A 24,040-nucleotide genomic window follows, 5' to 3' on the forward strand; every position below is an offset into this window, starting at 1 on the left:
CTAAATTACTAAATTACTAAATTACTAAATTACTAAATTACTAAATTACTAAATTACTAAATTACTAAATTACTAAATTACTAAATTACTAAATTACTAAATTACTAAATTACTAAATTACTAAATTACTAAATTACTAAATTACTAAATTACTAAATTACTAAATTACTAAATTACTAAATTACTAAATTACTAAATTACTAAATTACTAAATTACTAAATTACTAAATTACTTAATTACTAAATTACTAAATTACTAAATTACTAAATTACTAAATTACTAAATTACTAAATTACTAAATTACTAAATTACTAAATTACTAAATTACTAAATTACTAAATTACTAAATTACTAAATTACTAAATTACTAAATTACTAAATTACTAAATTACTAAATTTCTTAATTACTAAATTACTAAATTACTAAATTACTAAATTACTAAATTACTAAATTACTAAATTACTAAATTACTTAATTACTTAATTATTAAATTACTGAATTACTAAATTACTAAATTACTAAATTACTTAATTACTTAATTACTAAATTACTAAATTACTAAATTACTAAATTATTAAATTACTAAATTACTAAATTACTAAATTACTAAATTACTTAATTACTTAATTACTAAATTACTAAATTACTAAATTACTAAATTACTAAATTACTAAATTACTAAATTACTAAATTATTAAAAGTTTCCAACTCTATTACCTTCACATGTTATCACTTTTCCATACAAAAACCACCGAAAAATTTCTCACTCTCAATCCATCTGCTTCTCAGAGAGCCGTTGAGCCGCGAGAGTGGCGCAAAATGTTTTAATTTTTGTTTTCAGCAACTCAATTTTGTCCAACTTCTTTCTCACTTCGTTGGTGCGGTTCGATTTGAGCGGCAGTGAAGTGTTCGGCAGTCCATTAAGCGTAGTGTGTTTACGTTGTTTTGTTGTTGTTTTCGCTGACATCGCTGGAGGTCGGTTACTGACCGACCCCGAAAATTTGGGTCCGACCGGTGCAGTTTGGGGAAGTGAATGTGACTTGGGCGACTCGGAACTCCTTCTTCAAGTTCGACGGGGATAACCGTGACAAGTCCAAAAGACGGGATCTGGTTCTGGCCGTTGTTTCCGGATTTATAGTGGAATAACAAATGGTGTTGCGAAGGTGAGAGCTAACAAGCTGTGTTCTAGCTTATTTGAGGTAGATCTTCCAAGTGGTATTGGTGGAGCAAATTTGAACAGATAATGAAAAGCCGATTGATAAGAAACGAGCATGGTACGAGGTCAAACTGATACCAATGCCATATGGTAAACACGCGCTCCGCAACTCTCACAACTACAAAGAAACACAGCTTGTTATCAGTTGGCACGCAATGTTGCGTTAGTGTTTGGTGTGTTTTTAACCAAAGTGTGCGATGACTGATTGGCCAATTCTTAGCACAACAATCGTAGTAGCAGCAGCAACTCCCGTGACATATGGCAATATCGCAGCCTACTTGCGTCATCAGTTTCGACGAGAGGGGTTTTCCACACTGCTTGGTTACAACAGCATTTTGGTTGGTCTCTGGTTGTAAAGAGAAGATGGTTCGGAAATAGAATGAAGTTGAAGTTGTTACTAATGGTGCGTGTTACGTGAAAAGGTCTATCGGAAGTAAACTAAAAAGTGAATTTATTGTCAGAATGCGCGTTTTCATCAGCTGATATCTGCAGTTTTTTTAAAAGGTCCTATAAACAAAATTTTCATTTTTCTTTTTTGGGTGTTTTTGAATACCCCTGACTCAAAGCGGTTCTAAAAACACCCAAAAATCAAAAATTAAAAATGTTGTACGAAGGACCTCTTCAAAAAAAAAAAAAGCTTTAGATATTTAACATTTAAATTGGTTTAAAGATAAATAAATAAACATAAACGTTTGTAGATCATATTAACTTGAATCTTCGATATGGATATGACTTTGTGGGTGCATACTTGATATTTTATTGTAAGGTATCCATATTTCTAATTCTATCGACGATAATCTTAACTCCGATAATGGACGAAAATTCATTTTTAAAATCTTTCGACATTATTCAACAATATCATGTTAAATTTTCAATGCTTTCAATAAGAATATATTTTATGAAAATGTAGTAAGTTTCAAAGTATAAATACTCAAAATTGTTCACAAAAAAACGATTTTTCAAAAATACTTAAATTTTAAAAATTCACAAAATTAAACAATGCGAAATTTTGTATGCTTTATACATTAACATCTAAAATTTTCACAAAATAACTTATTTTTCAAAAGTACAAAAATTTTCATAATTTGCAATATAAGTATCAAACGAAGCGAAATATGTTATGCATTTTCGCTTTATTCTTTTTTTTCATGAAAAACTCGAATTTTTATAAAACACCGATTTTTTTTTAGAAATTTCTTACATTATTTGCATTAATCGCAATATGAATATGAAACGAAGCAACATTTGGAATACACTAAAAAATTTACAATATATTGTTTTTTTTTAAATACTCAAATTTCCATAATTTGCAATATGGGTTGATTTCAGTCCGTTTGATTCACATATTGCATTTTTGACAATGTGACTACTGTTAAAAACGGTATTTTGTGAAAATTTTAGTATTATACAAAAAAAAACTCTTATAAAGTAAAAATAAACATGTAAAATTTCTTTTCGTTTGATACCCATATTGCCAGTTATACAAATTTTAGTATTTTCAAAAAAAATCGTAAATTTTGTGAATATTTTAGCATTTAAAAAACTATTATAAAGTGCAAAAGTATACAATTTTTTTAAACTAAAATCGTACAGAATTTCGGTTTGTTTGATATTGCAAAACTAAAAAAATGGTATATTAAAAAAATACGGTAATTATTTAAAAAATCGAAAAAAAACTCTATTAAAATTAAAATGCACACACATGTATACACATTTTGGCTTCGTTTGATAACCATATTGGAATTTATGAAAATTTTAGTACATTCAGTATTTTGTGAACAATTTTGAGTGTTTATATTTTTATTTAGAACTTTGAAATTCCTACCGTTTCAAAAAAATATATTCTTACTGAAAGCATTGAAAATTTAACAGGATATGGTTGAATTTATCGATTTTAGAATGATTTTGAAATTGCGTTATCATCCGTTATCGACGATAAGATTATCGCCGATAGAATTATCAAAATCACGATAACGATAACGGTAATGACCGTCCGATTTCGAAGTAAATTGCTCGATTAAATTAAACAATACCTATTAAGTTTTCATTTAATTAATTTATTGTAGAACTATCAGCAAATCTTTTTAAAAGTAAAGTTCAATGTTTTAATAAGGTCTAAAATTTGAACCAAAGCCAACAACTTCAAAAAATCAGATCTTATAAGTCAAATGGTGGCAAGATAGTATGAACATAACGAACTCAGAGATGATAGATTTAAACATACCTTTATCAGACTTTTTAATATTAAATATCCAGAGCTTTTAATTTTTAAAGATGCAATAAGCTTTTGTCTTTCATATGTTTATAGGACCTTCTCAAAAAAAAAAAAAAAAAAACTATAGATATATTTTAGAGTTAATAAATACAAAATCCATCAAAAATGGATTGATGCATTTATGAATGGATATTTTTACCCCAATCATACACAAAAAAATCATGATAAACAAGTTTATTAAATAGTTAGCAATTTTTGTTAGCTATTATTGAAAAAAGTTTTTTGTCATATTTATGCTTTCTGTAGCAAACAAAAGTTGGATCACATTATGAAGCACACCCATTTCACAGCTAATCATAGTGTTTCCACTACTGCCACAATGACAATGAATCCACGGTTCGCTAATGGGCGGCATGATTCAAAGGAAAATTGTTTTCACACCTAATACAGCTGCCACTTATTACCTGCACTCGGTGTGTCTCATAAATAGATGACAATCTAACCGGAGAAAATTACCAACAAAGCCATCAGGCCGTCACTGTGAAATTACCGTCGTAATTCACTCCTAACTAAAAATAGTAGTTGGTTTACCATAACCACAATATAATTTGAAATATGAAAACTTTATGGTGGTAAAGAACTCATGGGTAATGTGGGCCAAACGGCCGTTGTCCTCTCCGATGACCAACCAGCTAACCAAACGGGAAAGACCCGACCAAGATCACGTACACAGTGGTTCTTTTTCAGCGTGTACTGCGAACCACCTGGTTCCTGTTGTTCGTTTTGCGAGGAAAAATCGTTTATTTTTAAAAACAATCTCTTTTATTACCAATTATTCTCAACACAAGATCAGAAGTGCAGCCTTTCTTCAGTCAATCTTTGTTGCAAAAAAGCGACTGCAAAAAATGAACCAGAAAACAAAAACAACAGGAAAAGTAATCAACCCAGAGACCGATATAGCGGATCAGCGAGCCGTTGTTGTTAAACAATCGTTACAACGCAATGGTCGTAATCGAAATTCCGAAAAGAAAACACACACAAACACAAAAAAGAGTTGCATTCAGATGCATCACGAGCAAGAAAAAATGTAGATCGCGGCGCAAGATAGCATAACATTCGATGGAAAACGAGCGAAAAAGAGAAAGAGTCGAAAAATCCATCATGGAATTGGCTTTGTTCAGGTTGTCTTTCCGCGATCCACGGAGATTGTTATATATGAGGGAAATGGACCTGGTTTTGGAATATTGTTTTAGCAATAATAGAAGTTGAATTTATTTTGTAATCACAGTACCGTGAGAGTTTTTGTGATGGACCACTAAAAAATAAATTTATAAAAAACACCTAAATAAATAAAAACTTAAGATTACTAGTAAAACGAAGTTGACTTTATAGCTGTCGGCTATTGCTAGTACCAACCACTAGTGTCTTCCTTTTAAGTAGAAGGACTTCGCCGCCCTGGGCTCCTAAGTGTTTGAATACGGCACGGTGCCGAAAACCCATATTTACACTTAGAATTTTAGAGCGCCCGCCGCGGGATTCGAACCAGCAACCTCTGGATTGTGAGTCCAGCGCGCGGTCTGATTGATCCACACGGGCGGGATTACTAGTGCAACAAGTTAAAAACTTAGTTTTTTTTTATCTAACGATTTTTACTTAGAAAAAAATAGTATAGCATCGAGTTGAAAATAACATCTTTTGCAATTCTGGAAAACACACATTGAAAAGAGTTTTTTTCAGTGAAACCTGTGTTCCCCGCTTGAAACCCAAGCAGACGGTCAAAATTCATGCCATTTCATAACAAATATTGTTAAAATAACAGAAAGTGTTAAGGATTCTTCATGAAAAATCTATTTTTGAGTAAGGGTTTAATAACAATTTATTTTATCATAACAAAATTTGTTATTGGTCTGATATTGGTTGAAAGCCAAAACAACTTTGGAATAACATTTTTTGTTATGGAAAAATAACTCCAGCTATTATTGGGATGATCGGATTAGTTGTTAGAATAACAAAAAAATAATAACAAAGATTTGTTCGAATAATTACTAAAAATGTTATTAGTCTGTTATTACAATACCAATCCAATAACAAAAAAATCATAGCGACGAATAACAAATCTTGTTATGAATAACATAAAATGTTATTGGCCTAGTATTTTCAAATATCAAAAAATGTTATTCCCAAGTTATTTCCGTCTGCTCGGGATGCCATTTGCCGTCAAGATGAGTGTCAAACTCCAAAACAGTATATAAAATCATTTCGATACAAAATATGAATACTTAATTTATTCAACACTCAAACAAATGCTGAAAAGTAATTTTCAGTACTGTTGTTTTGGCGATGAAAAGTAGTACGTTTCGATATTCGAAAATTATGGAAAAAGTACCTAAGTAGTTTGAAATAATAAATTGTTAGAAGAATAATCCCAATATAAATCTTCACTGTTGCTTAGTCGCAATTAAAAAAAAAATCTAGAAATTTTCAGAACATTTTGAAACAACATTTTTTCAAAATTGATCACTCATTTTAAAAAATCGAAAAACTGCAATTTATTATACAACTTTGAGTAGCCATTTGCCGAAAACGATCCACTTTAAACAAAATTTCAATAAAGTACTTCTGATTGCAAGTTTGATTTTACATTAAGGCCGTTGTAAACATTTTTCAAAGTTTATGTCCCCCCCCCCCTTCTGAAAAATTGATTCAAAAAATAAGGGGATAAAAAAATATGTTTTCATAAAACTGGAAAATTTCAATGGAAATAGAAGTCCAAACAACTCAAAACAATCTAAAATGCCTTTCCCTGCATTTATAATCATATTTAGCTTGTTTGGGCTCGTTTAAAAATATTTTGAACTTTTTATGGAATTACAATGTTTAGAACCGCGAAAACTTTTTTCTCTAACAAAAATAAAATTTTCATCAATACTTAGAATTAGAATGGAAATTTGTGATTGCAAAACGCATTTTAAAATACTTTTTTCATTCAAATTTTGAAACCGTGGCCTGTAATTCCAATTTTTTAACTTTTTTATTTTTTGGTTTGCAATTACCTTAACAATCAAGCCTTCGGACACCTAGTTTCGAGTACGAATCTCGCAATCGAGAATCAATTAATGCTGTAGAGCGAATAATTTGATTTGATTTTTTTTAATGTTAATAAACTTTCAAAACTTTTCAAAAAGTTTTTTACTTTGAGAACTTTTCAACCAAAATCAGTTTGATTCCATTCATATTTGAATCGCATTTATAAGTTTACAAAAAAATAGATTAACCTGTCAACATCCCCCGGTCGATGGTACCGTAAGGCGGGGTGACAATTTTAATTTATTTTTGTTTTATTTTGCAACAAGGTTTGTCTTAAGATTGATATTTTTAAAACATGTACAACTGGGGCAGGAACACAAGACACAATTTTGAAAAAAAAAGTTTTTCCATTTTGCAGTTGCTTTTTTGAACTCCGATTTTGATAGTGGCTTTGACTTTGGTGTGACTTTGAAAGTCATAGTTTTTTTTTTTTGTAAAATCGAATCTAAAGTGTGCAAATTTTGTTTTTTACGTCGAATATATCATTTCTTAGGTAGCTGGAAATGTTTTTAAGAAAAATAAATTTAGTTTACTAAGTTTGAATACTTTTCAACTAAATTCATATACATTTTAGAATATTGATTAAAATTTAGTTTATATATTTATATTGCAAATTAAACTGAATACGGCTTCATCCATAAAGTACGTCACTCTAAAATCAGCCAATATTTACCCCCCCTCCCCCCCTTTGTCACGCTTTTCCTATACTTATAACACGCTATGTCACATTTCTTCAGACCCCCCCTCACCCCTAGAGCGTAATATACTTTATGGATGACGCCTGCTAAGCAAAAATGAAAAAAAAAAAACGCTTTTTATGAAATTTGTTCTATGGACAATGCCTAAAAATTTGAAGATATTTGAATTGTGTTCAATATACACATAAAATGTATTATTAAGAAACTAATTTTGCCTTCTCCTTGTAGAAAATTGTCCAATGAATCCAAAAATGCTTTCCATTTTCCGATTTGAACTAACTTTAAATAAGAAAATCATGACACTTTGAGACTATTTTCTTAATAATTAAAGTTTGCTAACCTTTTGAAATATTTAAAATCTTATAAAAACTTCTTACTTAAGTATTTTGAACTCTTCTCTACCACGGTCTGTATGATACCGTACCATTCTGTACTCTACAACAGAAAAAAAAATGATGGTAATATTCATCAGGAAATGGTGACAGATTTTGTGTCCAAAAAATGATTAATTTTACCCCAGAAAATGATGAATTTTCATCAGTTTTTGATGAATATTCATCAGGTTCACATTTTTACACATTTTTTGTGTAATATTACTCAAAAAAAGAGGTAATATTCAACCTACCAAATTTTCAACATTCCAAAATTCAACTTTTTTTTTCTGTGTATCTATCAAATTCACCCCGGTTTACGGTACGTAGTCCATTGCCTAATAGATCAAATCGAACAGAACTGCTTTTTGGAAGATTTGAAATGTAAAAAGAATAAAGCTTTTAAGCATACTTTTTTTTTATTAAATACCTCTTTTTATCATTATTCATCTATTAAATCCACTGACCAACAACAATGTTTTTTTTAAACTGTACTCCAAAGTGCACCTAATTGACCATGTACCTGTACCAAAGTGAAAGTAAACCGTACATCTCGCCTCAATTATTACTTTGAGTTACGCGATAGCCACACCGTCTTCTTCAATCCAAAAGAACCACCCATCGTTGCAATATTTGGTTTTATTTCGCATTTTTAAAACCACCGATTTTACGCCGTTACGCCAACTTTTTTTTGTCTTTGCCCGTGTTCAACGCTGAGCTTGATTGTTGTTTTTATGTTTGTTTGCTTTTTTTCACAGATAACCAAAAAAGAGTGCACTGACCAACGACCAACAAAAAAGTGCACTAAACCATTCCGTCGTCGAGGAAGAGAAAAACATTCGCAGTTAACAAAGTAGAAGATCAATCAACAGTCCTACAACTCAACGCAGATTGTACGAGAGAGAGAGTCAGAGAGCAAGCGCGATCGTCAACAAAAGGGAAAACTCTTGCACGGGGTAGCTGCCCCTAATTTCGCCCCATCGGTCCATTTCGCACCACGCGAAAAAACACTTCAGTGGTGGCGTTTCAGCGCGGCGCTTCTCGGCGTTGCTCAGCGTTTGAAGAGAACGACCGCGTTGAGCGGCTCACGCTCAGGAGTTGTGCGTCGACTGTTGGCGCGAGCAGACCGCAGAAAACACGCTCAGACCGCGGTTCCGGGGCAGCGGTTCAAGTCACGCGCTCGCAAATTCTGTACTCTACCCCAAAGAAGGACTTGACTCGAGGTGATCAGGTCGACCCGGGGAAGAACCGGAGTGTTCAAGAGGTGATCGTCTTAGATCGTAGTTTAGATCGTGCTGGAGTGCCGACGAGGTCGGACGTGGTTCTTGAAGCAAATCTCTGAAGTGAACTCCGCGGTGTTCAGTGAAAGGAAACAGTGAACTTGGCCGTTGACGAAGATCTGCCTGGTGCGCCTGTCAGGGTCCTTTCGTCGATTGAACTCCGAGCGCCGGCGTAGAATAATCGCTCAAAAATGGCCGTCGATCACACGCTGGAGGAGCTGATGGGAATGCTGGGTAAGTTAGGGGGTGACCTCAAATTAAGGGCCAGCTCAAAAGCAAGCAAATAATTTGAAATTGAAATCGTGCCGATCGGCCTGGTGATGTCGTGGAATAGTTTCTGGGTGGTTGACTAAGCGTGACTATTTGGAAGTTAAGCCTCAAGTTATTGCGAGCGCGCGTGCCCGCGATCATTAGTAAAGAGTGTGGAAGCAGGGTTGGCAAGGTCTGTGAGGATCGGAACACTTAAAAAATGCATTTGTGGGGAACGAGGTTGGCAACCGTCAGGTGAATGCTAATGTGAGGAGAGGGGTTTTTGGAGTTTAAGGCTGATGACTGAAAGTGAAATGTAGTGACGGTGATAAATGGTGTTGACAGGGTAGTTTTGTTCAATTTATTCTGATTCAATTTACCTATTTTTAAACTCGCATTGAAGGTTTCTGTCGGGTCACGTGATTGGTAGTGCTGTTACATCACAACTCACTGCAACATTTGAATTGATAGTATTTTATTGATAAGCAAATTTGAGTGCAAAGTGGACACTAAGTATTATGCGATTGTAAAAAATCCTAAAAATAACTTTGAATTTACTTTTGCTTTTTTGCAAATGTCTGGCTTGATTTTGAAACATTGATGATTGATTACGAAATAAATTACACATTTTTGAACACAAAATCTGTTAGGTGTAAAATAACCATAATTCTTCTACTGCCATACGTAGATATTTTTTTAAATCGAAGAATCATTATTTTTACAATGTTCATGAAAAAAAAAAGGTAAACGATCCCAAATACATAAAAATTAAACAAGAATTTTCTTCTGATTTTTTTCTCTATATTCAAAGCGGCCTCATGCTCAAAAGCTAGTCAGGCTTGAGTTCGAAAGAATGTAACACCGGTTGATTTTAAAACAAAGGATCACAATTTTTTAAAAGGCATTTGAAAGTCCTACCCATGGCTCTCACCAAATTGAAAATCTTGCAACCCTATCTAAAGTAAGATGCACTTGATTCATTTTCAATTAAAACATCAGATTATTTTCTGTAAATTGTTGTACAGAGCCTAAATGCGATCCGACACACCTTCAATAATTTGAATTTTTATTGCAATGTTTCGATTTTTTTGAGTTTTTACATTTTTTGATAAAAACGTAAACTTTTATGCCTTTATGTCAAAACAAAAAGCGTCAAAACATGGTCCGAAATCCAACAAAAATTACTGCAAACTCATTTTGGCATAAATAGAGACTATTTGTTCTATTAGTTCAAAGTCATGGCCAAAAACACATGAAATAAGTAAAATCATTAATGATAAAAAAGTTCAAACAAAGAGTTCTACTTTCATTTTTTTGTGAAGATCAAGTCCAGTCCAGAGGCTAGTTTGGGTCGAAGAGTGTAACCATAAAGTTTAAAGATCTGATAATTTAATTGTATGAAATGACATCTTTGCTTACAAAGAAGGTACCCCACAATTTCAATTTCTTTTTGATCAGTTTCTATTTGCACCATAATATTTTATTTTTTTTCAAAAAATATTTTGATACTATGAATGAGTATAAACGAAAAACATTTTTATAAATTCTATGGATTCAAATAACGCAGTCAATGGCAACTTTAATAAATACAAACACACAAACCTTTCCTCGCAATTTCAGCGTATCCAAAAAACTTGAGCCGCCAATTGAAACGAATTGAAAGGCATCCCCAAAATTATTAAGGCCGCTCAATTAAACCCAATTGATGGAAGGCGTGTCAGGCATTAGCAAAGAGGCCGACTATTGAAAAGTTTGGCGCCATTATTCGATGGTTCCTAGTTTTTTAGATGTAATATTATTTCTTAAGGAAGTTTAGGAAGAGTAGTTAGGGATATTTTTTTTTCTCCAATAAAACTTATTGTTTTACAGCAATTCCCCATGAAAACAGCATGAAAAAAAAACAATTTTACGTTACAAACCCCCCCTCCCCCTAAGGTGTCCACGTGGTTTATGGATGGTCCCTTAACAAGATTCCAAGATATGATTTTTTGAGAATAAAATCCGGGTTTTTCGACGCACTGCGCGCATATGCCGTTAAATTACGAAATTGGGAAAAAAAATTTTAAACTTTTTCACCAAAACAGTTTAAGTGAAAAACGTTGTTTGTTTTGCCGATTTCGCTACTAATTTTAACCCCTTACAAACATTCAAGGGATCATTGTTGAGGATAGTTTGATGATCTTAGATGAAAATATTTTTAACAGCTGAATTTTCCAAACCAAGCTGCCTTCACAATTCTAGATTACATTTTCAAAGGTTCTACCTGCACAGGAAACCCATGACACATAGGTTGTTTTGAATATTTACTCTAGAATTGGTCGAAATCTTGAAAATATCGATTTTTGGCAAAATTTGGGTCATATTTTGTGATTCTATGTAATGACATCATTTGAACCCTAGAAGCCCAAAACAAGACCATAATCTCTTAAAAAACATATAGTTGGACTCTTTTCGATTTTTTTATGGGATGCCACCAAATATTTTTCCCTTTGATTAAACATTTTCAATATTGAGTAAAACGAAAAAATCCTCTGAGATCATCTGAAACACCTTAATAGTAAACCATGCTAATTTCCAACCAAGCCAACACTTCGCCGCCGTCGTGCTAACTTGTTGTACGTGCATTTTGGGCCTCGCAATGCCTCACCTTTTGACCTTTACAGATTCCCAAAATTCGATTTCAATCCTGAGATATTCCATAAAAACCGAAAAAACTCCGTGCATTTTTGTCACTTTTCATATGAAAGAAGTTTCAATCTTGTCGTGCTATCTTGACACAGCCTGAAAATTGATGTAAGTGCGACAATTGGCCAAAGAAATTTCAGGTCAGAATGCGTTTGACACAAGTACGAGCTTGACTACTGTAAACATTTGTAATTATAACTCTGGACTCCTGCAACTAAATTCAACAAAACTTTGGGGCAATGCACAGAATGTTCAACCAAACAAAACGCGTTTGTTATTGTTTACATAGTGTGCTCTCGTTTTTTGTTTATTCAAGGTCAATCATTAAAACGCGTTTTTCTCGGAACGTCAAAAAGCGACGTACGAAGAAAGTACATCACACTTTGTCGGACCCCCCCCCCCATCTTGATTTTTTGTACAATCTAGATTAAATTTTCAAAAGGTCCTATCTGTATAGGAAACCCGTGACTCATATGTTGTTTTGATAATTTGCTTTAGCAATTGTTGCATGATTAATAAATGTAGGATTATTTTTTTATTCGGAGTTCAATCGAGGATTTATTATTTTTGCAGATTTTGTTTGGATTTTTTTTTTCATTTTTTTTTTTCAAAATATGATTTGAGCATATGAAATCAATTATCAAAAAGTCTGTTTCTTGAAACCTTGTATCGTGTTTCATTTATGAGTTAAGTTTATCAAACATTGAACTTTTTTTTAAATATATTTTAAGACTGAATTTTCAGTATTCAAGAGATAGTTTAGCGTGACGTCACATTCTCACGGACACCCCCTCCCCTCTTGTCACACTTGTCACGCTTGTGACAACCCTCCGTCCCTTGAGGGTTACGTACTTTATGGATGACGCCTTATCATCAACTTATATAAAGACATCAAAGCACCAAAACACTTCAACCACAAACAATAATTTATATTGATGTACGAAATAAACAGTTAAATTCAAAGAAATTTCAAACTAAAAGAGTGTTATAATCATTATTTAGATCGAATGATTATTTCGTAAAACAATTTTTAAAAAACTTTCAAATCTTTTGATTCACTTTTAATTAGATCCATACACATTTGAAAATTTGTTTGGTGTAATATTAAATTAAATTTGATATTATTGCTTGAAACATATTTCAATATTTTATTTTTCCATAGAAATATTGATTTATGGACTTTTTTTAACATCATTTTAACTCAATGCATTCTGTTTATAAACACTGTTTAAGTGTACAATTATCCTATGCATGCCAAAGTATTTTAAGTCGTGAAAGTGTCCAAAGAACCTGAAAATGGAATTTGTTTCCCAATTTAAACTAATTTCAACAGAGAAAATCTTGTAACTAAGAGAGTATAAAATAAATGTATGCAGCAATAACTGTAGAATAATTGGGTCCTAAAATGATGCTTAGATTGCTGATATTATTGTTTACAGCGACAAAGCTTATTTTCCTGATTACAATGACCCTTTGTAAGACCACAAAGAGTTTAAAATGGATTTTTAAATCAATTTGGAAAAATGAACCTCGCGGTCCTTCTTGACAGAAAAGTTCCTACTTGACAGCTCGTTCCAAGGGAACCATAGTTGATCCATCGAAAAAATGTTGTCTTGTCAATATTTTTTTTTGCATTAAAATGAAAAAAAAATATCAGAAATGGTTTTTAATCGTGTTTTTTACCGTTGTACATAAACATTGACATAGGCTTTGGTACCCAATTGAGACAATACCCGGACGGTGCATTTTATTTTTATTTGAGGTCAGTTTTTATTTGACTTTTCCTACACCCAAACGAAAAATATATCTCAAAATCTGCAACAGTGGATTTGCTGCAGAAAATGTTATATTTTATTACATTTTTTGCAGCAAGCCCATAGCTCATTTTTGCCCGCGTGTAAACACGTCAGCGATCTGCATTTCTCACCAACACATAGAATGCTGGCGCGTCCCCGAGCAACACTATAGAGAGAACATTATGTTCGCGCTCTGTCCCTCACCTTTCATCAAGCGTCCATGGCGCGGTGGTAGCGTGTCGGATCAGCAACCTAGAAGTTGATGGTTGAATCCTCGTTCTGATAAGATTTTTTTTCTACAATACAATCAATCTGCCGTCGGTAATGTCGATAATTGTCGGTAACGGGCAAAAATGTCATACCCCTATATCGCAAAAAATGCATGAGGACAGTTTTCATGCAGATTCTGATATACTTTCATGCCGCCATGTATCACAATCATGCAACCGCCGGTTGGGTGTTGACATCCTTCCGGATCGAATGCAACAAGAAGAATCAAGTTGAGAAGTTGAGTTTTCGCCGAGATACAGCCGATTGAAGTTGCATTTCCAACTTTTTTGACCCCGTTGGTGCTACAAGTGTAAACGCTTTATAGAAAATACAATTAAAAATGCTATCATATACAAAATATTATTGGTTATTTTATTTTTTGTTCTTGCTATCAATGATGTTGATGGTAATGTTAGTTTCCAACATTTATTCAAATAAAGATCTCCTTGAAGTGGAACGGAACCCAATTAACGAGGGGATTTCCGTCGCCGATCTGAATTGCATATCAATAAGCACCAATTACAGCATGCCTGTACACAAGATACGTGTGGGCCACCATGTGATCGGCTTCCCACAAGTGATTGAACCAAATTGAATTTACATGAAACGTGACGCGGATCGCTTGCGTAAATTTAATAAAAAGACTGTTGACATTCTGTCCTGTCTGTCGCACAATTATTAACCCCGTGCAAAAATATATTTGTTTACCAAACAGTTCAATTGTGTGTAGACAATATTTTTCCTGGCTGTTTGCCCTAGAAATTGTCGATTGACTTTATTGCAATGAACTTGCAAAGTGAAAAAATCGACACCGCGTTTTTCCATCGTGATGCATCTCAAAATATGTTTGTTTACTTTCATTGAGCTGAGCGAGCCTGGGAGGAAAACATTTAGTACCGGCGCATGACGTTCCGTGAAGGTTACTCAAAATAAACATTTGCACTTCCGGTAGGTTCTTGTACGAATAGAGTTAGTAAAAATCATTTTCCTTTAACGGTACACATCAACCTTAGCTTTTGCACCCAGATTTCTGTTACAGACATTTTGGTATCTTCAATACTACGGGAACTATCGATATAATTTTTTATTCATCCCCTAAATTACTGTCTTCGTAGTTATTTACAACAAAGTTTGATTATTTTTACAATCAGATTCTTGCAGGATTGGGTCCGTAAGTTTGACAATTTTGGAATAAGAAGACAACAACTTCCTTGGTTGCTGTGCACCCTTAATATTTAAAATTAATTTTATTTTGAATGTAATTATTTTATTACAAGAAAAGTAACCAGCTCTATTACACACGAAAAACCAACAACTAATTTGCGTAAGTGAGTAGCGCCAACCTGCTGCTCACATGGCCCTTTGCTTCCCGCGTTGACAGATCAAACTGGCTTGACAATTTATTTTTGAAATTAATGCGGCTCACATGGAAAACTAGTTTTCCGTGGCCACAAGCGTCAGCAAGGGGGATGTTTAATCTTGGCATCAACTTACCCCGCTTTCAAGGTAGTTGGTTCGATAATGGATCATTCATTAAAAGTTATCAATGTTTATAAATGGTTTTTGACTAGATAAGAATGTCAGTCGAAATCAACAGTAAATGATCACTGTCCAAAATTGAAGTCACACTTAATGGCGTTTGATTTATGGGAAAAATATGTAAATTTTAAACAAATAAGCTCGTTCGCGAGCTTGTCGTGTTAAAAAGGGGATATTTATCGATATCACGATTAAAATTTAAATGATTCGACACAGAAAACCCCTCCTTTGAAAAATCAATCAATTTGATGAACTTCTGAACGACTGCTCAGAACCGCTTCAGTTTAGTAAACACACACGCTACTAGTTTGTACTTTAGCTGCTATAAACCATCGTATAAATTCCGCCAACTTTGATCAGTAGCGCGCACATGCTATTTACAGGGCGGATTAGTCAGTTAGCTGGCGAGCACTCGACTTTAGAATTAAATACGAGGATGGCCGGACCATCATCATCCCGGCTGCCTGATGATGAGTCTTATCTTATCACGTCCCAAATGTGTGTGAACAAGCCGTGTGTGGCTCAGCAAACAGCTCTGCAACAGGCAGCTTTCAAGTGAGATTGTACAAGGTAATTAATTTTTTTTTAGGATCGGTATGAGGAGACACGCGAAGTTCAATGTCGTTAAACGATGTGTGAACGCGTTGTGATTGAGTAATCTTTAGGTGTTTTTTTTTTCTTCTTCAATGCATTGTCCTACCACGTGGACGATTAGAGGAGAGGAATGTGGCTGATAAGTGAGAGTTTGGCGAAAATGAGGCACTAAAACATTTAATGTTGCTGATGATTGGTAGTTCATTGCGTTGTTGCTTTTTGAATTCAATAATCACAATATTGGGATTGTTTTTATCGAAAATACAGACATCCCACATATAGGGGTAGGCGTGGCTGAATGGTTACGCTGTTCGCTTTGTAAGCGGAAGGTTCTGGGTTCGATTCCCATCTGCCCCTATCGAGAAAATATCGAAAGAAGGAATAATTCTGAACACTTGAATATGAACGAAAAATTCATTAGCTCGCGGTGGGGTTCGATCCCCCCCCGTCCTTTGGGTCAGCAGACAAAAATGCTAACCACCAGACCATCGAGGCTTAGTTGTCTAAAAGGATTAAGAATGCTATAAGAATCCAAGAAACTTGATTGGAATCTGTGTGAACCTAAGAACAGGAAAATGCAATATTGAATGCAAGTTGAATTCAAGGACACTGGTTGCATAATTGTTAGGCGAATATTGAACTTTCAACACGACCAGAATTCACCACAAAAAGCTTGGTGAACCGAATTGGAAAGCTTCCAAAAATGAATCCAAGAACATACGAAGAATTAAGGACTATAAATAGATTTGACCGGCCGCATCACTTACCACGGTGAATCCTGGCTTCGCACCCATCTTACTAACACCCTCAAACATTACGTGATACTTTGTTGAAGACGCAGCCGATTTAGCGGTCTTCATCACTCAAGTATCGGACTAAAATTCCTATCCACTTCCCCCGTGTCTTACCACTGGTCGTGGCCGGCGCTGTGATTGGCTAGCATGATAGGGACATTTGAAAGTTGCGAAGTGGTGATGATTGGTTCCTACTCTTCATCTGTGGTCCACGGAGCAATTCTTGGAGGTCCTGGTCAATAACAGAGTAGCAACTACGGGTAGACACCAATGCTATGCTATGCTAAAATACAGACATCCCACATATTTTTTTCATACACTGAAACCAATGAAATTTAGGCTAAGAGACGTTTTATTCATGGTCTGAAAACTTTTTTTGTGAAAACGTCTGTTAAATACAGGTATTCCACAATTGTGGGAGGCACAATAACATCCCACAATTATGGAACAGGCAATTTGGTGGCAGTGTTTTGCTGCTTTGGATAAAATAGTATTGAAATGAGGTTTTTGTTCAAAAAGTACAACTTTTACTAGTGAAATAGCTAAGGAATGTCCAAATGAAGGTCACGGACACAGAGGACACAGCTCGAGATGGACGAGAGAATTATTCTCTCGAGGTTCATTTGCAAGAAAAGTTCATCCGTAAAAACAAAAAACGAAAAGTGTCGACTACGGGAATCGAACCAGAGACCTTTGACATGCTAAACCAATGACTTAACTTCCTCGGCCACAACAGCTTGGTGAACCAGGAGTGGTCAGATGTCGATGTATGACACTTGTTGGAGATTTATTATTTCAATTAACGAATGAACTCATTTGTTATTGCGGTGTGAGTTGGTAGCATTATTCTCTCAATTTTGGCGTTGAGCCCTCAATGAATTTTGAGGGAACGATTCTCTCGACTCGGAACTTTAGGTGTGCATTTGGCATGATATTGACAAATTATCACAAAAGTGTTCCGAATTTGTGGGTGTTCCGAATATGTGGGATAACTGTAAGAGTCGGGCAAATGTTAGAACCCTAAAACTTTTGGGTTTATGAGTGGTACCGTAAAACGGGGTGACTTTGATAGGTTTGAGATTTTTCCGCAAAATGAAGAGTACAAATTAAATACGTCCGGAATGGTCTGGAATCATACTGACCGTGGTAGAGAAGTGTTCAAAGTACCTCAAGAAGAACTTTTCATAAAATTTTGAAAAGTTTAAAAAGTTAGTTAACTATAATTAAGAAAATGTTAATGAATAGCATTATTTAAATCTTCTCAAAGTGTCATGGTTTTCTTAACGAACATGATTTTGAATCGGAAAATGGATTGCATTTTCGGATTCTTTGGACAATTTTCCACTAGGAGAAGATGAAATAAGTTTGTAAATATAAATATTATATGTTTTTGAAACATGATTTAAAAAAATATTCGAATTCATAGGCATTATCAATTGAACAAATTTCATATAAATTGTTATTTTTTTGATTTTTGCTAAGAAATCAGATTTAAATACAATATTAATCGATAATATTATAAACACAACTAGTTTTAACGAATTTCAGGCAAAATTCTGACTTTTAAACAATTTTACCTAAAATTAATATGTATTTCGTCAAAAAGCTTATAAACTTAGTTAACTGAATATAAACATTGTTTTTTTTTCTTGAAAACTATATTAGCAGCTTCAGTGATGGTATATTTTACGTAAAAATAAAGTTTGAACACCTTAAATCTGTTTTTAACAAGAAAAACTATGACTATCAAAGTCACCCCGGAATCCAAACTAAGAATTTTTAACGTAACTATTTTTTTAAACACTATTGATTTTTTTTTCAAAAATGGTGTATGGACCATGTGTGGGCTACCCCAGTACATGTTTTAACACTCCTCCGTCCAAGGCATATTTCACTTACACGGACGACCAAGCCTCTGAAACAGTTGCTTCGCTAAATTCAACTCGCTCGCATTTGGCTCCATTTCAACCAATATTGATCGTTCTTGCAGCATTCGAACCGGTAGGATTTCAAGATTCATCTAAAACAAGAACGAACTTGATCCGACTTACCTGCTAGTAACACCGACTAAATTCGTCGAAGCAACTCTTTTTAGGCGCTCGTTTTAGGGAACACACCATGGCCAAATCAACAAGAAAGCATTTAAATTTGAAATCAACCATTCAAATTTAATTAATTTGGGGTCGCTGAACACGAATATGACACTTAGAATATTCCAAAGTATTCAGAAATCCAGAAATCCAAGATGGCGGCCAATATGGCGCCTGTAGTATATTGGGAATATTGATTTGAGGTTGTAAAAGCCATTCAACCACTCAAATCTAACTAATTCGAGGTCGCTGAACATGAATATGACACTTAGAAATTCCCAAAGTATTTAGAAATTCAGAAATCCAGATGGCGGCCAATATGGCGCCTGTAGTATATTGGGAATATTTATTTGAGGTTGTAAAAGCCATTCAACCACTCAAATCTAACTAATTTGGGGTCGCTGAACACGAATATGACACTTGGTATATTCCAAAGTATTCAGAAATTCAGAAATCCAAGATGGCGGCCAATATGGCGCCTGTAGTATATTGGGAATATTGATTTGAGGTTGTAATAGTAATTCAACAACATAAATCTAACTAACTTGAACACGAATATGACACTAGGTATAATTCCCAATATTCTACATGCGCCATATTGGCCGCCATCTTGGATTTCTGGATTTATGAAAACTTTGGGATTTTCTAAGTGTCATAGTCATGTTCAGCGACCCCAAATCAGTTACATTTGAGTGGTTGAATCACTATTACAACCTCAAATAAATATTCCCAATATACTACAGGCGCCATATTGGCCGCCATCTTGGATTTCTGGATTTCTGAATACTTTGGAATATGCTTAGTGTCATATTCGTGTTCAGCGACCCCAAATTAGTTAAATTTGAATGGTTGATTTCAAATTTAAATGCTTTCTTGTTGATTTGGCCATGGTGTGTTCCCTAAAACGAGCGCCTAAAAAGGAATTTAGTCGGTGTTACTAGCAGGTAAGTCGGATCAAGTTCTTGTTCTTGTTCTTGTTTTAGATGAATCTTGAAATCCTACCGGTTCGAATGCTGCAAGAACGATCAAGATTGGTTGAAATGGAGCCAAATACGAGCGAGTTGAATTTAGTGAAGCAACTGTTTCGGAGGCTTGGTCGCTGGAGTGTTAATAATAAAAATCTTAAGATAAACCTTACCAGTTGGAAAATATTTCAAAAATAAATTGAAATCCTATCAAAGTCACCCCGCTTAACGGTAATTCATTGATTACTAAGGTAGCCTTATTTTATTACGTAACGCAAAAAATTGGATTTTTGGACCCCCTCTATCCATTGAAGAAAATTTCCATACAAATTTTAAAATGTTAGTATAGAGCGCAACACGGCCTTCGACTCCCCTCCAACTGCGTTACGTAATAAAAGAAAGCTCCCTGACCGGTTATATGTTGTCATCTGGCACATTTTTTAATGTAAAAAATCATAAAAGAGCAAATATGCAACCAAGTGCCACTTCTATTTGCGTAAAACTTTGTCCTTACGGAACGTTCTTGTATTACGTAACGCAAATAATGGATTTTTGGACCCCTTCCCCCCTCGTAACAACATTTCCATACAAATTTTCAAAAAAATGTATGGAGCGTAACACGCCCATCACTAGGCTAAATTCTAAATTTGAGCTTAATCTGACCACGGGAACCCCTCCTTCTTAGCCCTTGAAAATTGTATGGGAAAAATCGTCAAAATATATGGAGAAAAGCAACTGTTTGAAACAACTTTCCCGAAGACACCATATTTTAGGATTTTTTTTTGCTAAAAGTTATTAACCTAAGCCCCGAGCAAGCCCGGATTTGGACCACCCTAATGAGCACAAAGTTATATTTTTAAATGTATTTTCAGGACATTAAAAATACATTTTCCAAAAACCAAATTCATTTGAAGAAATTTGGCTGTATCTTTACCGAGTTTTTTGAAGCTAGCAGTTTCAAAAAACCGGTGCCATGATATTATTAACGCTGCTTTTACCAAATTGGATTTAGATTTTTGTAATTTTCAAAAAAAAAAACTAAATTCCAAAATCAGGCTTTGTCATTTACACAGAATATGTTTTGAGATTATTCACCCCCAAATTTCAGCTAATTTGGTTCATCCAATCTCGAGATATCGATTTATGTTAGTATTTCCAGTATGAAAGAAAAGTTACCATTCAATCGGTTTCTTTTGTGTTCAAAGACCGATTTCCGTTAATTAAGGTCAATTGAGTGGTTGGTAGGAATTTCGGCGATGCTTTTCAATAAGCTTCAATTTGCGTGATCGACTGTTGTTCAAAATTTGGAGGCATGGATGCTGTTATTTTTTAATTTTTCATAGTTTGATCTGGATGAGTAATCAAGATTTATTTCTAGAAAAAGGCAAATATTCTTTTCTTAAATTAATTTTTCTCCCAATTGTCTAACTGCTTCTAGCTCAGCTCTCACAGAAAATTTTCCACCGCGTGGGTCAAGCCTGTTAATGAAAACTACCCACCGAACGCGCGCCGTGACGTGGGTGTCGTCTAGCTTCGATCTTGTTACCGACCGAAACAGGCCCCCAGAAACATCCGTCGCCGTTCGATCGATTCACGTCACCGAGACGATCTCAATGAAACCCGCAAATATTGTCCTCCACCTCGTATCAATAACAATCCACTTCACACGATCGCCCTAATTGATTGAAATTTCTTCTTCTTCTTCCTTTTCAGGCGACTTTGGTCGTTACCAGGGCTTCCAGTTTGTGCTGCACCTGCTGGCGGCCATAACGGCCGGCCTGCACATGCTTTCGTTGGTAACGGTGGCGGCGGTTCCGGAACATCGATGCTTTATCGAGGGGGTGGATTCGCTGAACGGGACTTCCCTGTTGAACGCTAGCAGTTCAATGATGGATGTTGATTTGCTGGGGGATTACATTCCGCTGAATGCGGCCGGCGAGCTGGAGTCCTGTATGATGTACCAGCCGGGCGTTACGAACGTTACGGTGGCCTGCACGTCGTACGTTTACAACACGACCTTTTACAAGACTTCGCGGACGATCGAGTGGGATCTGGTGTGTGGACGGCGGTGGATGGGATCGCTGGCGCAGACGATCTACATGCTGGGAGTGTTTACGGGGGCGGTTTGGCTTGGGGGATTGGCGGATAAGATCGGAAGGAAAAAGGTGTTCTGCTGGTCGGGTCTGCTGCAGCTGATTCTGGGAGTGGCGGTCGCGTTCACCCCGGAGTATTACTCGTTTTTGGTGCTGCGGTATTTGTACGGAATCTTTGGTAGCGCTGGAAGTTACATCACCGGATTCGTGTTGACCATGGAGTTGGTTGGACCGAGCAAGCGAACGCCTTGCGGAATCTCGTTCCAGGCTGCATTTGCTGGAGGTATCATGCTGGTGGCAGCTTGGGGTGCGCTGATCACGGATCGATTGCTTCTCCAGGTCGTGTACGGCTTGCACGGACTGCTCCTGATCGCTCACTGGTGGATCATGGATGAATCTCCCCGATGGCTGTGGATGCAAGATCGCAAGCGAGAAGCCATCGACATCATCGCGAAGGCGGTCCGCATGAACGGCCGTGGAATGCACGTCGACAAGGAGTACTACCTGTCCAAGGACAAGTCCAACTTTATCTCCGAATCAACCCCCAAAGCCTCAGCTGGACTGAGCGACCTCTTCAAGACCCCAAACCTGCGCAAGATGACCCTGAACGTGTGCCTCTGCTGGTTCGCCAACTCCATCACCTACTACGGCCTGTCCCTCAGCTCCGGCAAGCTCGGTGGCAACCCCTACCTGATCCTGTTCCTGATGGCCCTCGTCGAGTTCCCCTCCTACATCGCAATCATCTTCCTCCTGGACCGTCTCGGCCGTCGCTCCATCACCTCAACGCTGATGCTCGTCGGCGGAACCTGCTGCATCGTGGCCGCCTACCTCACCAAGGGTAGCATCGAGTCCACCACGATCGTCATGTTCGGCAAGCTCTTCATCGCGGGCTCCTTTGCCGTCATCTACAACTACTCCGCCGAACTGTTCCCCACCGTCGTGCGGAACTCCGCCATGGGCCTGGGATCGATGTGCGCTCGTCTCGCCGGAGCCTCCACCCCCATCATCATCCTGTTCGACTCGTTCGACCCGAAGATCCCCGCCGTCATCTTCGGTGCCATCTCGCTAATCTCCGGCGCGTGGGTTCTGTTCCTGCCGGAAACCAACGGCAAGCCGATGCCCCAGAGCTTACAGGACGGGGAGAACTTTGGCCGCGGTGATACGGCCTTCTCGGCGTGCCTCGGACGCAACAAGACCCACCACGAGGACATTCCGCCGGCGCAGCAGATGGTGCCGCTGGATACGATTGAGCGATAGGTTTAACCTCGCTGAACCAGTGGGAGCGTTTTTGTAAGGGAAACGCCTAAAAGAGATTGTTTGTCTGAGCATGTTGTGTAAATGAAGTAATTTTAAGTGATAAAGTGTAGATATTCTTGTTGAAAAGAGTAGCGAGCAATATATTTTAATGAAAAGTTATTTTGTTTTGGGCCATTGACTTGTTCTGTAGAAATCCACATTACCCTTATTTTACATATATATAAGTTTGGAAGGAGCCATTTAAAATTCATTTAACACTAAAAATCAAATCTATAGTTGGCGAGGTTTCGTCAGTTAAAAAAAAAAAATGTCAGTTAAAAAATAAGAAATGAGATAACATAGGGGTCATTCTCCCCTATCTCACTTAGCAGTTCGCGTGGTCGTGCTATCTTGTCGCACGTAGCTTTTTGACGTCCGAGAAAAACGCGTTTAAATGTTTGATGAACAAACACTTTTTGATTGGCTGACCGTTTTGTGCATTGTCCCGAAGTTTGGTTGAATTTGGTTACCTAAGTCTCGAGCTTTAATTAAGTAGTCGGGCATATACGTGTGTCAAACGCGTTCTGATTAAAATCACTTTGGACAGTTTTCTCAGTACATTTATTTTCAGGATATCACGATCAGATCTAAATTTCTTGCATATGAAGTGTGACCAAAATGCAAGGAGTTTTTCCGGTTTCTCAGGACTAGTTTTTCTCGAGTATAATTACCCGTCTTTACAAAACCTAAACCAAACCTAAATCAAATTGTCAAATTGTCAAATTGTCAAATTGTCAAATTGTCAAATTGTCAAATTGTCAAATTGTCAAATTGTCAAATTGTCAAATTGTCAAATTGTC

General features: G+C 36.0%; 1 protein-coding gene across 1 annotated transcript; it reads left to right on the plus strand.

Moving 5' to 3' along the window:
* The first annotated feature begins 872 nt into the window (after window positions 1-872).
* Window positions 873-23,356, plus strand: LOC120415371 (organic cation transporter protein). The gene is made up of 3 exons (XM_039576893.2): window positions 873-1,165; window positions 8,348-9,103; window positions 21,565-23,356. The coding sequence occupies exons 2-3, from the start codon at window positions 9,061-9,063 to the stop codon at window positions 23,199-23,201; spliced, it is 1,680 nt and encodes a 559-aa protein (XP_039432827.1). The 5' UTR covers window positions 873-1,165; window positions 8,348-9,060; the 3' UTR covers window positions 23,202-23,356.
* Window positions 23,357-24,040: the final 684 nt, after the last annotated feature.

Source organism: Culex pipiens, chromosome 2 (assembly GCF_016801865.2).
Source record: "Culex pipiens pallens isolate TS chromosome 2, TS_CPP_V2, whole genome shotgun sequence".
Lineage (NCBI taxonomy): Eukaryota > Metazoa > Arthropoda > Insecta > Diptera > Culicidae > Culex > Culex pipiens.